This window comes from Malaclemys terrapin, chromosome 1 (assembly GCF_027887155.1).
Source record: "Malaclemys terrapin pileata isolate rMalTer1 chromosome 1, rMalTer1.hap1, whole genome shotgun sequence".
NCBI classification, from domain to species: domain Eukaryota; kingdom Metazoa; phylum Chordata; order Testudines; family Emydidae; genus Malaclemys; species Malaclemys terrapin.
The window spans coordinates 234,385,633-234,400,756 of record NC_071505.1 but is presented as its reverse complement, the minus strand read 5'-3'; the positions used below and the strand labels follow the sequence as shown (position 1 = coordinate 234,400,756).

The window sequence follows — 15,124 nt, the reverse complement described above, 5'->3', positions numbered from 1 at the left end:
CCCTATTACGCCGCTCAGCATCTGACCTTGCTGCACAGTCAATAAGTTCGGATGGCGTGAGCCCAACAGGGGCAGACGGCCCCACGGACAGTCCTCCTCCGACACCCCAATAGAGATTTCAAAAGGTCTCTTACCTCTATTGTGGCGCCATGGGGTTCGAAGGGGAACGATCCGTAGCAGCTGCCGTTGCCTCAGTGGGCATTGCCATCCCGGACGAGCCCCCAAATTGTCGGAGAAAAACTGAGTTCTCACTATTTTGTTTAGGTACAGCAAGTCAGAGCTTTATTAACTCTCACATGTGCAGAGGAGAGAGCAAAGCAGGTCTCTCTCTGGTAACTAATTACAGCAAGCATTTATACCTTTCATTACAGAAATAATGAGGGACAGCAGCATTTTGTTTATACATAGGCCATCTTGATATCTCATTTCCTCACTTGTTTTGACTCTTGCCAACATACAATTAGTTTCTATACCTTATCTACACAAGGTCTTCTACACCTTATCTATACTGAGGTCACAATGACTTCTTAAGTTTCAGAGTAACAGCCGTGTTAGTCTGTATCCGCAAAAAGAAGAACAGGAGTACTTGTGGCACCTTAGAGACTAACAAATTTATTAGAGCATAAGCTTTCGTGGACTACAGCCCACTTCTTCGGATGCATATACACAGTTCTTTCTCACCCGCCTCACACAATCCTCACTTCTACAAATCTCGCGTTATCAGGGTTATCAGGGTCACAGCTAGCTTGACTCTTGCTAACAAAGACTGTCTCTTGCTAACGAAGCCTGACTCTTGCTAACAACCGTCATGCATTGCAGTTCCCTTCTGTCAGTTCTTTTCTCTGCTTCCACACCCTCCTTTCTGTCTGTGAGCCCCCTGCCTCTCTGCATGTAGACACAACCTGCAGCACGTAAGAGGAGAGGAGTCAACAGAACTTTGTGGACTGTCCCCAGCTATTTGCTTAGCTGGTCTGCATTGTGCCTTCTTGTGGTGGGAGGCTGGCATTATAGCAAAGAAACAAACAAACCCTCAGGTGGCAGTTGGCACAGTCCCCTGAACTCTGGCCAGAACTGTGAATAGCCAGTATGAGTTTACCAAACCTTGAACAATGTCATCCAAATTAGGGCTCCATACATACTGTTTGAATGTCACCTGAACAGTTTTTACTGCAAAATATACTATGAAATTAATGAAATACTTAGTTTGCAATTCCAGCTCTTTTATATCTCAACGCATTACAATCCGTTAATGTACCAGAAATTATCAATGAAGGCAACAAAAGGGTAATAGACCTCTGGAGCCAAAACAGTTATTTCACTAGAAAGACATCAACATAATCCTAGATCAGTGACAATATTAGGTACTACTGCACTCAGTGCCTGCATCATATATGAAATATTTGTAGCAAAATATTTTTCTTACCCTAAGTACTATGATATTAATATTCTGGTACTTCTAAATTGTTCTTAAATGGTTAACCTAAGAATAATGTTTCAACAGTGCATATATTTTATGCTATTTATAACAAACATTTATTTCATTATGTTATACACCTCTGCTCGATATAATGCTGTCCTTGGGAGCCAAAAAAGCTTACTGCGTTATAGTGAAACCGTGTTATATTGAACTTGCTTTGATCCACCGGAGTGCGCAGTCCCGCCCCCCCCGGAGCACTGCTTTACCGCGTTCTATCCAAATTTGGGTTATATCGGGTGGCGTTATATTGAGGTAGCGGTGTGTGTATATATATATGGGGGAGGGGGGTTATTGAAGACAGATCAAACTTAAGTACCAATTGAAAGTTGTTGGAAAAAATTGCATTTATATATTAGTGCCATAAATTGCACTGCATAAATCCCAATAATAACAGCTGTGGAATATAGCTCCTTTGTTTATCATTAATTTTTTACCAATTAATTGCTTCATTTGCTGGGTCAGTTAGTTACAGTAGGATGAAACTCAAAGAAATAACATATTTTAAGCTTGTCCTCCGGCATATTTATGTGTGTTTATTTTTTAGACATTTAAAATTAAATGTTGAATCATTGCAAGACACAGAAGTGCCATGTAAAATGGACAAAATTAGTGAGACATTCCAACAAACCTATGTCCTGATTCAGCAGTCTGTCCCAATTCAGCAAACCTCAATATCAGACTAAACCTTGGGGTTTACTTTCTCATGTCCCTAGTGCAGGGTCCCATTGCAGAGTCATGGCCTACTGCATGCTAGCAAAACAAGGCAGAGAACCTGGATATAATGCACTAAACATACATGCAAAATTAAGAGAATAGTATCAACACACAACTGGTTCTGTGATTGTTGGATTATTTTGTGATCAGAATAAAATGGCTTTAATAAATACAGTACATTAGTATATGGGGTGGTTAAAAGGAATCTTTATGGTTAGATGTATTGATTTTGCTGTAAGTCACACTTGCATTCCAACAAAATGAGTGTCAAATTTCTGATTTACAAATGTATTTTTATTCATTTCAGTGCTTTTTCTCTGCATTTTCTCCTGTCTCCCCACATCTCATTCACATTATCCGTTTGCCCAGAAATGGGTGGCAATTTGAGTGCCTTCCACATAAAATCAATAACAATAATGAAATTCTTAGTGGACTTCATGAATCTTATGGCCTGCCTCCCTTTTATGGAGTAATAACTGTGCTTGTGGTTTGTTTTGGTTGATTGGTTTGTCAGTTTGTTTTACAGGCTCTTTTATTGTGAGGGTGCTTGGGTAGCACGGGATGTCAGTGTTGAATGTCAATCTTACTCTAGTGGAAAGGCTTTTTGAAGAGGAACATTTTGAAGTGTTTCCTAAAGTCAGTCAGACTCTAAAACAGTGGTTCTCAACCTATTTATCATTGTGGGCCACAGCTGTGTGCTAATTGGGCCGCATGCGTCCCGCAGGCAGTGGGTTGAGAACTGCTACTCTAAAAGTTTGTGCATAAGCTGGATCCCCTCAACCGAGAATGTTTTGTTACCAGCTCTCATGCCGTTTGTCCTGGGCTTCATGTGCTGTGCTTTGGCCCACAAGAGCGCAAGTGTCTTTGCAATTCATAGATCAAAATTTGGTCTTTAATGTAGCTGGGTCTTGGTCCATGAATTGCTTTGAAGATTGGGACCAAGGCCTGAGACTGGCATCTGAAAGTGACTGGGAGCCAGTAGAGAGACTTGAGCATAGCCTGCTGTGCTTGTAGCAGCCTACACCATGGAGAAAGTGGGCAGTCTTTCATCTCTTTCTTGCATGATACAAGTTCAAGTTCTGTACAACTGTAGATTTCCAAAGAGGTCCTATATAGCCCTGTAGCCAAGAGTTGTAAAACATAGAGAAATCATTCCATGAACCAGAAACTGCATCAGAATGTAGTCTCCATATTTCATGGGAAGAGGGTAAAAATTCATTTAAATGATAGATACATTTGTAAGCTGAAAAACTAACTTTTTTTTTTTTTTTGGTAAACTGATTGATTGTTGAATTTCAAACTGTATTATAGCAAGGCTTATGGTTTCAATGGCATTGTTCTTTCCTCTAGTTGATGAAGCTGTATAGAAATTCTACAAAACAGAACATAACCATGCTTTTTGTTCTTTCTAGCTATTGTATACAGATCTCTCTGCTTAACGGGCTATTTATTTCTGTAATTAGTACTTGCTTTCAGATGTAGGCATACATATTTTGTATTAATGGAGATAGAACTAAAGAAATGGGAATATTTTGATCATAAGTAAATTAAATGTAAAAAAGTGAGTCTGCTGCTTATTTTTTAGTTGTGAATATATACAAATTGTCTTCATTTACACAAGGAGCTGACTAATTAAATGACCTAAATTGCAGTTTCCAGTTAAGTGCTCCCAAATTCACCGTGTGGTTAAAATTAGTTTCTAGATTAACTGAGTTTTTTAAAGCTTCTAATAACTTTTGCAGGATGATCAAGAAGAAAAACAGTGTGATTATAGGTCATATCTAAGTAGGTGGGGAAGGGTGTGGGAAAAGGAAGAAAACCACTTCCTGTAGTTTACACGGCACTTAGTCGAAATGTCAGTGAAAGGATGTATTGGGGGATTTCCACACTGCATGAATGTATTTGTATTCATTTGCTTTAATGCACTTCCTGCCCTCCAGCTGGTGGCTTCTTGCCACCTGCAGGCACTCAATTTTAGCATAATACGTGGGTGAGTTTTAAAGAGTGAGAATGATTGGTACCTGGTTGGGCACTATTGGGATGACCTTTTTGGTTCATGGTAATCAAAACTCTTTACAAAGAGGGGATTGTTGAGCTAATTAACAGTAGATGGGGGGTTCCCTTGATAATAGACAAAGGACCAATGTCTCAGTTAGGATACAGCCTCTGTGTGCTGCTCAGGTTGTGCAAAAAGGCTGGAACCTGGCCACAGCTGGTGGGTGAGAATTTTCATGGTGGGGAGTTACTCTCAGTTGGCTTAAAATCACAGAACTGGTGCTTGTGCCCACTGCCTCACAGGTAGTCAAAGTGTAGGTCTGAATGCTTACTTTAACAAGCTTCTTGGACATTGGTTTTCATTGGTTCATTGCAAATTAGCGAAATGGTCTCTGATCATGGGAGTGTTCTTCCTAGGAAGCGATGTGAGAGAGCCAGTTAGCTGGAGTTACTTTTCTGATTCTCCAAAGCACATTGGACAGTAGCAGCTTCTCTAGTCTGATCTGGCAGTGTGGTAATGGAAGCATTTATGAAGTCCCGACAGTTATTAAAATTACGGTAGTTCAGTCTTCACCAAGACCTCCACCAGCCACAACTTCTTCATGGAAATGATGATAAATTCCTTACATGGTCACAACCCCTGGCCATTTTTCGGAAGTATTTTGTCCTTTCTTGGTTGGTCCACAAATGCACTTGGAATGTAGTATTTTGATAGGAATGTGGTGATCTGCACTGATTTGGCTGGACACAGCTGTTGCACCCACTTGTAAGGATCCAGGCCTCAGTGATAGACTGTCAATGATTATGAGATTCTCTTTTGTTTTCTTCATACATGTAAGTCAGTGATAGATTCCTCCACTGCCCCTCCCCCAATCCTGGTATGTGGCTCTGTGGTCAGAGCATGTGCAATGGCATAGAAATAGCGCACAGTACATGCAAGTTCACACCAAGCACCACATAATTCATAGCTTCAGGAAAACACCCAGTCATATTTATAAATGTACAGCAAGCATGACACAGTTCTCAGCAGCACCCAAATCTCCAAGTCCAGAGAACAATCCTGCACAGAACACTACAGTGGCTGACTGTTACAGTGCTCTTTCAAAGCCTCCCTCACCTGTGCAGCTCCATGTTAGGCTCTTGTAATCGTGCTTGTGTCTGGCTGTTGAAAGTCAGCAGACAACTGCTCCACCTCCAGCCTGGCAGCAGCTTTCCCCCCTTTGCCTCACTGATATTATGCAGGACACAGCAAGCAGCTATAACCATGGGGATATGTTTCTCGCTGAAATCCAGTCTAGTGAGTAAGCACCAATAGTGTCCCTTCATTCTACCAAAAGCACATTCACCAGTCATTCTGCACCGGTTGAGCTGGTAGTTGAATCTTCCCTTGGTGCTGTTGAGGTGGCTGATGTATGGCTTCATGAGCCAGGGGAGCAAGGGGTAGGCTGGGTCCCTCAGAATCACTATTGGCATTACTATATTGTCGGTCGGGAAAGAATATTCCCGCTTGCAGCTTTCTGAACAGTCCTGTGTTCTTAAACATGTAAGTATCCATGCACCTTCCCTAAGCAGCCTACATTGATACTGGTGATGCATCCCTGGAGATTCACCAGCACTTGCATAACCATAGAAAAGTAGCCCTTTCTATTGATGCACCCTGTGGCAAGATGGCTGATGCCAAAATAGGGATATAGGTGCTGTGTGTCGCCCCACCGCAATTTGGAAACCTTATTGCTGCAAATCTATCTGCTATGTCTTACACATTGCCAAGAGGCACAGTCCTGCGTAGCAGGAGACCATTAATGGCTCTACACGCTTGTATGGCAGCGGCCCCCACTGGATTTTCCAGTTTCAAAATAATTTCCCACTGACGTGTAGCAATCTGTCATTGCTTCCACAGTGCGAGTGTCACTTGTTTTTGCACAGTCAGTGCAGCTCTCATTCTGGTGCCCACGCACTGAGGGGCTGGGGCAAGCTTGGCACACAGATCCAGAAATGTGGCCTTTCACGTCTGCAAGTTCTGCAGCCACTGCTCATCTTCCCAAACCTGCATGATGATGTGATCCCACCACTCAGTGCTTGTTTCTCGGGCCCTGAAGTGGTGCTCCACCATCTGCAGCTACTCCGTGAATGCTACCAACAACCTTGAATTGTTTTTTCCTGTGTTCCTCAGCAATCTGTCCTCAAAGAAATCCTCACGTCCCCAGTTGTTGCAGTATTTCCTGCAGGTCTGCAAATACAGGTGAATCACTTGTCCTGTATTTGAATGTTCATGAGAATAGTGCAAAGCTCTATGCTTCTGTCAGAGATGACAGAGACCAAAAAGTGCCATGTGGGTTTGTGGTTTTTTTTTAAAAAAGGTGCAAAAATTATGGGATGTGGATGGGATGATGAGATGGAGAAAGTTGCATGCTGGGAACTTGACCCCTAGCTCCCAGAGGTCCTTAGGTAAGTCATTTGTATCCCATATTGCAAAAATTTCCAAAAGGCATTTTGCCAGACAGCTGCGCTTGGCACACTGGGGTTACCTGTGGCGCACAGCCAAATATGCACACCTCCGAGCAATTATACACACTTCAGCAGCTGTATGCTGACGTAACCACAGTTTGCGTCAGTCACAATTTGTAGCATAAACATGGCCTGCTTGGACAATAGTAAAAGCAAAAAATTGAGAGTGAGGTTCTCCCAGGCCACTTTCATCATAGTGTGCCCTTCGCAAGATGTTTAAGTATGGTGGGATTTTCATATTCCTTTGAGTTTAAAGTTATTTAGTTCTATCTTCTGCTTTTTAGGGCCTTATATTTACTTTGTAGAAACTGAACTACTAACAAATACAAACCTCCAGTTATCCCATGATGTATTTATAAATAACTTCTTTTCTCTTTCTTTTCGCGATGCTTGTTGCCAACCATTACAAAATATTGTAGAAGTTGTGGGTTTGAGTCCAGACTTAGCTATAGAAAAGCAAGAGTACTAGATAAAAAATAAAAACCCACTACTTATATTCTGCCAGTTATATACTTACAGCTTTTTATAGTACTAGACTTTTGTGCAAACATTTTAGCATATTTTTCTTCCTGTTGTCTTATCTACTCACCAAATGCTGACTTGAAATCAGTCCCCCTTAGTGTTAGTTTGTTACTCTTTGTTTCTGTTATGATTGGCTGTTGCCCTTGCTAATTTTGTGTGGAGGTAAGCTGTCTGTCAAACTTACATGCTTTTGCAAAATCTGTTGCCAAGCTTATCACACAGCAAAACTATGTCACAACTAGGAAGCACAGATGCAGCTCTCTAATAATAAGGAAATGGGATACAATTAGGAGTACAAATGCAATTATTTGATAAAATACCACTTTGAAATGGTGTAAGTCTTCATAAAACTGTAAGTGCATACATTTATAAATACTACTGTGTTTATTTTTAGATGTGACCTTAACTCTGATTTGAAGAAATGCAAAACCACACTGTCTCACAAGAGGAAAATAGCCCTCAGTGAGTATGCTCAGCATGAAATAAAAATGTATCACCAAGTGGAATTTAAAATTGTTTAATTTGTATCTTAGATGAATAATCAAGGATCTGTAAGGTTTCTGAAAACGGTCATATTTGGTATTTTAAATAGGAGTTCTTCAGCTTGAAAACTAAGATAATTTGTCTTCTTTCAATTTTGACTATTGATCCCTTTTAAGGGCACCAACAGTTGCAGAGGTTTTGGCTGGAGAAATGGCAGTCTCCCTTACTTACCCAAGCTGCTTCTTGACCTACTGTCATAAGAACATACTTTAATTTTGTGGATAAATAATATTTGTATGATTTGTTCTTTTATGGCACAGTGCCCCGATCCCTCCATATATCTCTTCTGACAATGTTACATTCCATTAGAACACTGAAGTTAATAGAGTTAGTCACCAGTTAGAGATCGTTTTATATACAGAAGCAGTCAGCTAAAATCTAATACTCAAAGGAAAACAAATTAGGGGGAGTGTGAGGATTTGGAAGCTGCCGGAGAGTTATGACAGATCTCCTACTTGAGCAAATCTTGTGAAATTAAATACTTTTCTGGGAGGACTGCCTCTTTACTAACCATCATATGAATTAGAAGAACTGGAAAACTATCTCCTTCAATTGCTGACTGACATGCTATGCTAAGAGTATAGTTACTTATGATGCATGCTAACGCTTTTGGGGATGAAGTATGCAAGTCTCTCATCTTTTGGTTTTCCTATTTAATCAGTTCTCCTTTTTTCACTTTGAATTGATTTACATCACTCCATTGATTTATAGGCACTTTCAGTTGATGCATAAATTCTTGTGTGCAAGGAATACTATTCATTCTGAATTGAATTATACAGTGGCCCATCTGCTGGTTTTGGGAGCAGATAGTCAATAATCCCTTCTCTCCACTCACCCCAAAGTGAGTTTCCTGTTTTAAAATCTAGTTACTTCTGTGCTCACAAATATTGACCTTATTATTTGTCTCATAACCCTGTAAGGAAAAAAAATTGCTCTGATGTTCAGAGTGGTTGAAAGGTTTCATGATAGAGTGAAGTGTTCTAGAGGCATTAGAAGCAAGAATGATGCATGTGTGGTCACAGTCACTACATTTCCATTTGTTGTATTTTTCTTCTTGTTTTTCTTAGATGGAAAGAGTTGCCACAACAATGTTATGAATAGATACAAAAGTTTCATAACTGAAGTGTTAATGTAGCTGAGGGAGGAAGGAAACCTTCAAATTAATCATCCTAATCAAATTTAGCATGCCTTAAATCATACTTTTCTCTCCTTTCCTGTACTGGCCCACATCTCTTTCTTTCTGGCACCATTTGGGGAAGAAAATCTTAGATCCCTTGTATTTATCTTGTCAAATGTGCACTGTGAATGTTGGCATTATTTTCATATATTATGGACTATTTTATATCATGTTGCAAGGAGTTCGACAGCTTAATTGTGCATGAAAATCTTTCCTCTTCAATTTTAAAATTGTCTGCAGTTGGAATGTGAGTTGCTATAAAAATGTAATGATTATTAATATTGTTAATAACTTGCCTGATGGTAATGAGGTTTATTAATCTTACAAACAGGGTACAATGCTGCAATGTAAAATATCCCTGCTCTGTCATATTTTTAGGTTATACCTTTTTTAGTGGTGGTGGATTCTAATATGGAAGAGTTTGTTGACTGCTAACCACAGCATTTCTTGTCTTCTATTTATATTCTGCGGGCCGTTCTCCCTCTGACCTTATCTATTGTCCTATTTCTACAGAAAGAGGCCCCATCTGACAAATTTACTCTCAATACCCTGGGGTTATGAGAACCACCAAACAGCATTAAAGATGTACAGTAAATCACTTAACACAGCAGCTGCTCTCTTCCCTTTGTCTAATAGGTATCTCTCAACCCTTATCTCTGACAGAAAAGCCTTTTTTGCAAGTTGTACTGTATTTAGACCGTTTTCATTAAAAGTCCTACAGAAGCATGAATCATGTGAATCGTTATCTTGCATTTTATCAGCATTTAGCTTTCTAAGCTTACTTAAGGTAATTTTAAATCTATAGATTTGCCACTGTTACAGTGAGTTGACAATGGTCATTTTAATTTTGTTTTAGTTATGCTTAGCATGGTGATATTGGAGGAGTAGCGACTGGAGACAATCTGCTGCACTCTGATACTTCGGCAAGACAAATCACTAACATCTAGCAGCAAGAAAAGGCGTGTTCTTCATGACAAAATGACAGCAAGAGAACACAGCCCCCGCCATGGTGCAAAATCCCGCACTGTGCAACGGGCCTCCACTATTGACATTGCCTCTGACATGCTAGGTCTGTCTCTGGCAGGTAAACACTTTTGCATCACCTGGTGCCCACTTGTTCCTTTCAAACATACTTACATTATTATTTTTTTCAAATATTTTTGTTGTTTTTTGGAAGTTTTAAACATTCTTGTTTATCCTCAGTGCATGCGATGGAGGGATTATCCTGAAATTCAAATACCAATAGGCTACCTTTTAAAAACTAATTTTGCCCTATTTTCTAGGCAAGGAACTTGAAGTGGTGATGGGGAGGAAAAGGCTAGATTAGGTTAGATCTTCCATGATCATTGGACAAGCCAAAGGAAAACAAAGCTTCAGAACAAGGGTCAGAGATGGCGAGGATGGGAGGAAGAGAGGAAGTGTGCATACGTCTGTGTGAACTGTCTGGGTAACCCCCACTTTAGGCATTGGGTAAAATCCTCAAAAGCATCTAAGTGACTTAAGGCCTGGATGACACTTGAATGTGATCCCAATATAACTATGTTGGTTAGGGATGTAATATTTTTTAACTGATATGATTATATTGGTACAAGCCCTAGTGTGGATGCAGTTAACAATTATAAAGATGCCTTATAGTGGTATAGCTGATTCCTGTTTCTGTAAGGGGATAGTTATACTGGTATAAGCACATTCATACCTGTGTAACTGCTTCCACCCTAGGGGAGTTATACCATTTTAACTGACGCTAGGTCTACACTACCCGCCTGAATCGGCGGGTAGAAATCGACTTCTCGGGGATCGATTTATCGTGTCCCGTCAGGACGCGACAATCGATCCCCGAATCGACGCTCTTACTCCACCAGCGGAGGTGGGAGTAAGCGCCGTCAACAGGAAGCCGCAGAGGTCGATTTTGCCGCCGTCCCAACAGCGGGGTAAGTCGGCTGCGATACGTCGAATTCAGCTACGCTATTCACGTAGCTGAATTTGCGTATCTTAAATCGACCCCCCCCCTGTAGTGTAGATGTAGCCTGTGTCTGTATCTTTAAAATGGTTCCACTTTCTAGTATAGACAAGGCTTAATCGCATTGATTTAGGTGCCTTTCAATGAGATTTAGGACTCTAAGTATTTGTTGCTTTTGAAAATGGGACTTAGGCTCCTAAATCACGTAGGCACTTAAAAAATCCCATAACCATTGCCTTAAATTTTTTTAATCCAATGGCTTTGTAGGTCTTGAAGATGAAACATGTAAATATTTTTAAATAGTTTTTCAAGATTCATTGAATTAAAAAGAAGTCACATAAAACGTTCTGTAGATTTAACTTCTTCCCTAAAATGTTTCCCCTCTCTAACTGTAACTTAAATTCAAGAATTGCATGAGAACAATGGAGAGTTAATCTTTTACTAATTTTTCTGCTCTACAGGAAACATCCAGGATCCAGATGAGCCAATTTTAGAATTCAGCTTAGGTTGGTAGTTTTTATGACTCTTTAAAACCATTTCTGGTTTTCCTGGGATCTGCTGTTGAATATTTTTTTACCATTGTTGATATGGACAGGGCTACCATATAAATAAGTGTTGAGAGGGATATGCACTTGCATTTGTATGGAGCTTTCCCTGCTTTCTGTAAAAGGGTCTTGACAGATAGCATGGTAGGCTGTAGTGAACCAACTATGCTATACTTTTGAAAGTCTATAGATTAAAACTTCTTCTGTACTTTTAGATTTAATGAGTTTGAGATTGAGATTGTCGCTTCAGTCTCAATTTGTTTGCACTATGAATCTTTAAGAAAATTGCACACCTGCATAAATGGATGAGGAATATTTTAGGCTAGAATGTTTTCCAGTGGTTATCCACTGCCAATTATACATCCTTTCCCATAGTCACTCGATTAATATGGGTCCCAGAAGTGTCCTGATTTCTAACATGGTTAAAAATGTGGCTGGTTGAATGACTTTAGGCAAGTCATTTTGACCTCTTTGTGCATCAGTTAACCTGGCTGGAAACTAGAAGAAACGCAGCTTCCCAATGAAAATTCAAAAGTTCCATTTGTGGAGCACATTCCTGGCTGAGTAACTGATTTACAAAAGTTTGAAAGCTTTATGATCTGACAGTGGTCTTTAAATGAACATTGGAAACCAGTAATAGGTATGTTTAATACTGGATCTGAATCCTGCGTTGTCATTAATCAGAATTTGAATTACTTATTTTTTTATGGTTTCAGCTACTATCTGCCAGATGAGCAAAGAAAATAAAAAAGTATTCAGCACTGCAATACAGTAACTCCTCACTTAACATTGTAGTTTTGTTCTTGAAAAATACAACTTTAAGTGAAATGATGTTAAGCAAATCCAATTTCCCCATAAGAATGAATGTAAATGGGTGGGGGTTAGGTTCCAGGGAAATTTTTCTTTTTTGCCATATAGTACAGTACAGTACTATAGTTGGGAGGTGCCCCCGCTTTACCCCACACAGGCACAGCCCACTGGCACTGGAGACAATGAGGCAGGCAAGGAGACTGAAGGTGCTGTAGGCTAGGAGAAGCACGGTGTGCAGCAGCAGCGGCAGCTTCCCCTACTCTGCAAGCAGCAGGGGCAGGGGGCTCAACCCTTGGCCTGCCCACGCCACCCCTACCCCCAAGCCCCCAGCCTTAATCCACATCTTCTCCCCCCACCCCCCCGCTTCTCCCTTTACTCTGCATGCCGGGTCCTCACTCCTCCCCTCTCCCTCCCCTGCCTCCTGCCCACTGCAATCAGTTGGCTTGCGGTGTTCAGGGGGGAGGGGGGGAGGAGCGAGGCCACGGCATGCAGGCTCCTCCTCCCTTCTCTGCCTCCTGAACACCGCAAGCCAGCTGATTGCCACGGGCGGGAGGAGGGGGAAGGCGCTGATCCATGGGGTCTGCCGGTGGGCAGGAGGTGCTGGGGTGTGTGTGCATAGGGAAGCTGATAGGGGGCTGCCAGCTGTGGATAAAGCAGGCAGCAAAATGATGTTATAGTGAAGCATTGCACAACTTTAAATGGAGCATGATCTGTAATTGAGCAGGGATGTAAGATCGAAACAACATTAAGCGAGAAGATGTTAAGTGGGGAGTTACTGTACTATTTAGGTTACATCAAGATTTTGCCTAGCACAGACAAATTTTAGAGTTAATGCTATACATCTAGTCCACCAAGCTTCAGTCATAACTTGGACCATAGTGGGGGAAGATCTAGGTATAATGATACATGCAGTGTTTTTGTAGCTGTGTTGGTCCCAAGATATTAGAGAGACAAGGTGAGTGAGATAATATCTCTTCGTGGACCAGCTTCTGTTGGTGTGAGAGAGACAAGCTTTTGAGCTCACACAGTGCTCTTCTTCAGATCCTGAAGAAGAGCACTGTGTAAGCTTGAAAGCTTGTCTCTCTCACCAATAGAAGTTGGTACAGAAAAAGATATTACCTCATCACTTTGTGTCTCTAGGCATAAAGATGGCATTCCAACTGGAGATAACATGGATTTTCAGCCGTAATACCAAAGTTCTGTTTAGCTCTTTGTATGGAAGGCAATCACATACAATTTTTTTGGAAGGAGATTCCTCTTCCATGTTCCCCTCAACAGTAGTTAAAATAATGAAAGGACAATAATTTTTTTAGCGGAAATAAAGTGCCCTCTTGTTTTGATGGACCATCTACTTCTGTTTACAGTGCAGACACTTGGTTGGTATTCAAGCACTCCCAATGATATCCTTGAGAAGATACTATTGAGCAAAGAGTTCAGCAGACTGCAGGCTTATTTCATGCACACCAGGCCCATGAGCTTTCCACTGGAGAAATACCCCCTTGCGCTATTATGAACAGTTGTCCCTCAGGGGAAGGGCAGGGAAGGGTGATGTTTGCACCACCAACCTCCCACAATGGTTCTTCTGGGAGAGAGTAATTTTAAATTGCAGCTGGGACCCACAGTATGTTCCAGTTTTGTGCATGTTATATTGTTTTTGTGTGTAAAAAATACCCACATTTGCATATGCATAGTGGGTAATTGCAAATCTGACTACCCGATCTCTGTGTGCAATTGTTGTTTGCAAGGACAAACGTGAGTATTCTACCTATGCACAAAATAGAAGCATACTGAAAATTTGGCCCTTCATCGCTTGCCCACTCTTTGTATTATACATGTTTATGAGAACTGTAGAATTTTGGACAATGTCAGAAAGACCATGACTCTAAAAATTATGTTCTTAAACCTCTAAAGTTTGCAGTGAGTTGCTCACACCATCGCTAGATCGAAAACCAAATACTTTTGTCGCAGTAAGTGTCACTACACCTCCTCAGGCATTCTGGACAAAGCATGCACAGACAGAGATTATTGAGGTAAGTAGTGGTGTATTATTGCTCTTGATTTAAGGTTGAAGCTCATATAAGGAACATTTTTTTCAACATATATCACACTGCATTAATATTATCTCTTTTTTGTTTATGATTGTAGGGAACAAATAATCCTATCTTTCTAAGCAGTATTGCCTTTTTTCAAGACTCTCTTATCAATCAAATGACGCAAATCAAACTTTCTGTGTACGACGTCAAAGATAGATCTCAGGGAACAGTAAGTGCACTTGCATGTTCCTTCATAATCCTTCTGTCATTTCTGTTGCTCTAAATTAAACCAAAGCTCTGGATTTTCACCTCATGTATGATGAAACCTGTTCTTACATTAGGGCCCCCTGCAAAGCTCTTAATTTGGTGTGTCCTACACATTTAAAGGCTAAAATATGTCCTACACATTTAAAGTGAAAGGTGCCATCTTTGTGTTCTATTCCTTTATGGTACTCTGTTCTAAATTAGAATGATAAAATCTCTGTTGGCCTCAAATTAGAGTTGTGTGAAATTAAAAAAAAAAAAAGTGTTTTGAGGGTTTTTATGTGAAAATGTTTGCAGTTTGGCTGTGCGTAATTCCACAAACCCCAAATTTTGCTTCATAGTAATTTTTTTCTTTACAATTGTTCATTGAAAACAAGTGAAAAACCTAAGAATCTGCATGCAAAGCCATTTTCCCTCAAAAATTGGGCCCTATCTTAGCAAAATGTTTCTCAAAAATGAGCCCACTTTCAAGTTCTTGATGAAAACCGCGGGAGGGGGGAACTCCATGATTTTTGAGTAGTTTTTAATTTCAGTATGAATGTTGTGCACCCTCTGTTTCAAAAACACTTAGCACTG

General features: G+C 40.5%; 1 protein-coding gene across 15 annotated transcripts in view; it reads left to right on the top strand.

Annotated features, from left to right (window-relative positions):
* INPP4A (inositol polyphosphate-4-phosphatase type I A) overlaps positions 1 to 15,124 on the top strand; it is a 218,690-nt gene that overhangs the window by 120,507 nt on the left and 83,059 nt on the right. For 13 of the 15 annotated variants that reach the window (XM_054009414.1, XM_054009398.1, XM_054009379.1 and 10 more), the window contains exons 3-7: positions 7,611 to 7,678; positions 9,793 to 10,020; positions 11,358 to 11,402; positions 14,163 to 14,281; positions 14,397 to 14,513. In XM_054009414.1, the coding sequence (XP_053865389.1) occupies positions 9,915 to 10,020; positions 11,358 to 11,402; positions 14,163 to 14,281; positions 14,397 to 14,513 (387 nt within the window). In that variant the 5' untranslated portion in view covers positions 7,611 to 7,678; positions 9,793 to 9,914. Of the gene's footprint in view, positions 1 to 6,400; positions 6,429 to 7,610; positions 7,679 to 9,792; positions 10,021 to 11,357; positions 11,403 to 14,162; positions 14,282 to 14,396; positions 14,514 to 15,124 lie in introns of those variants that run through there. The other 2 variants (XM_054009354.1, XM_054009362.1) reach the window with 2 other exon arrangements.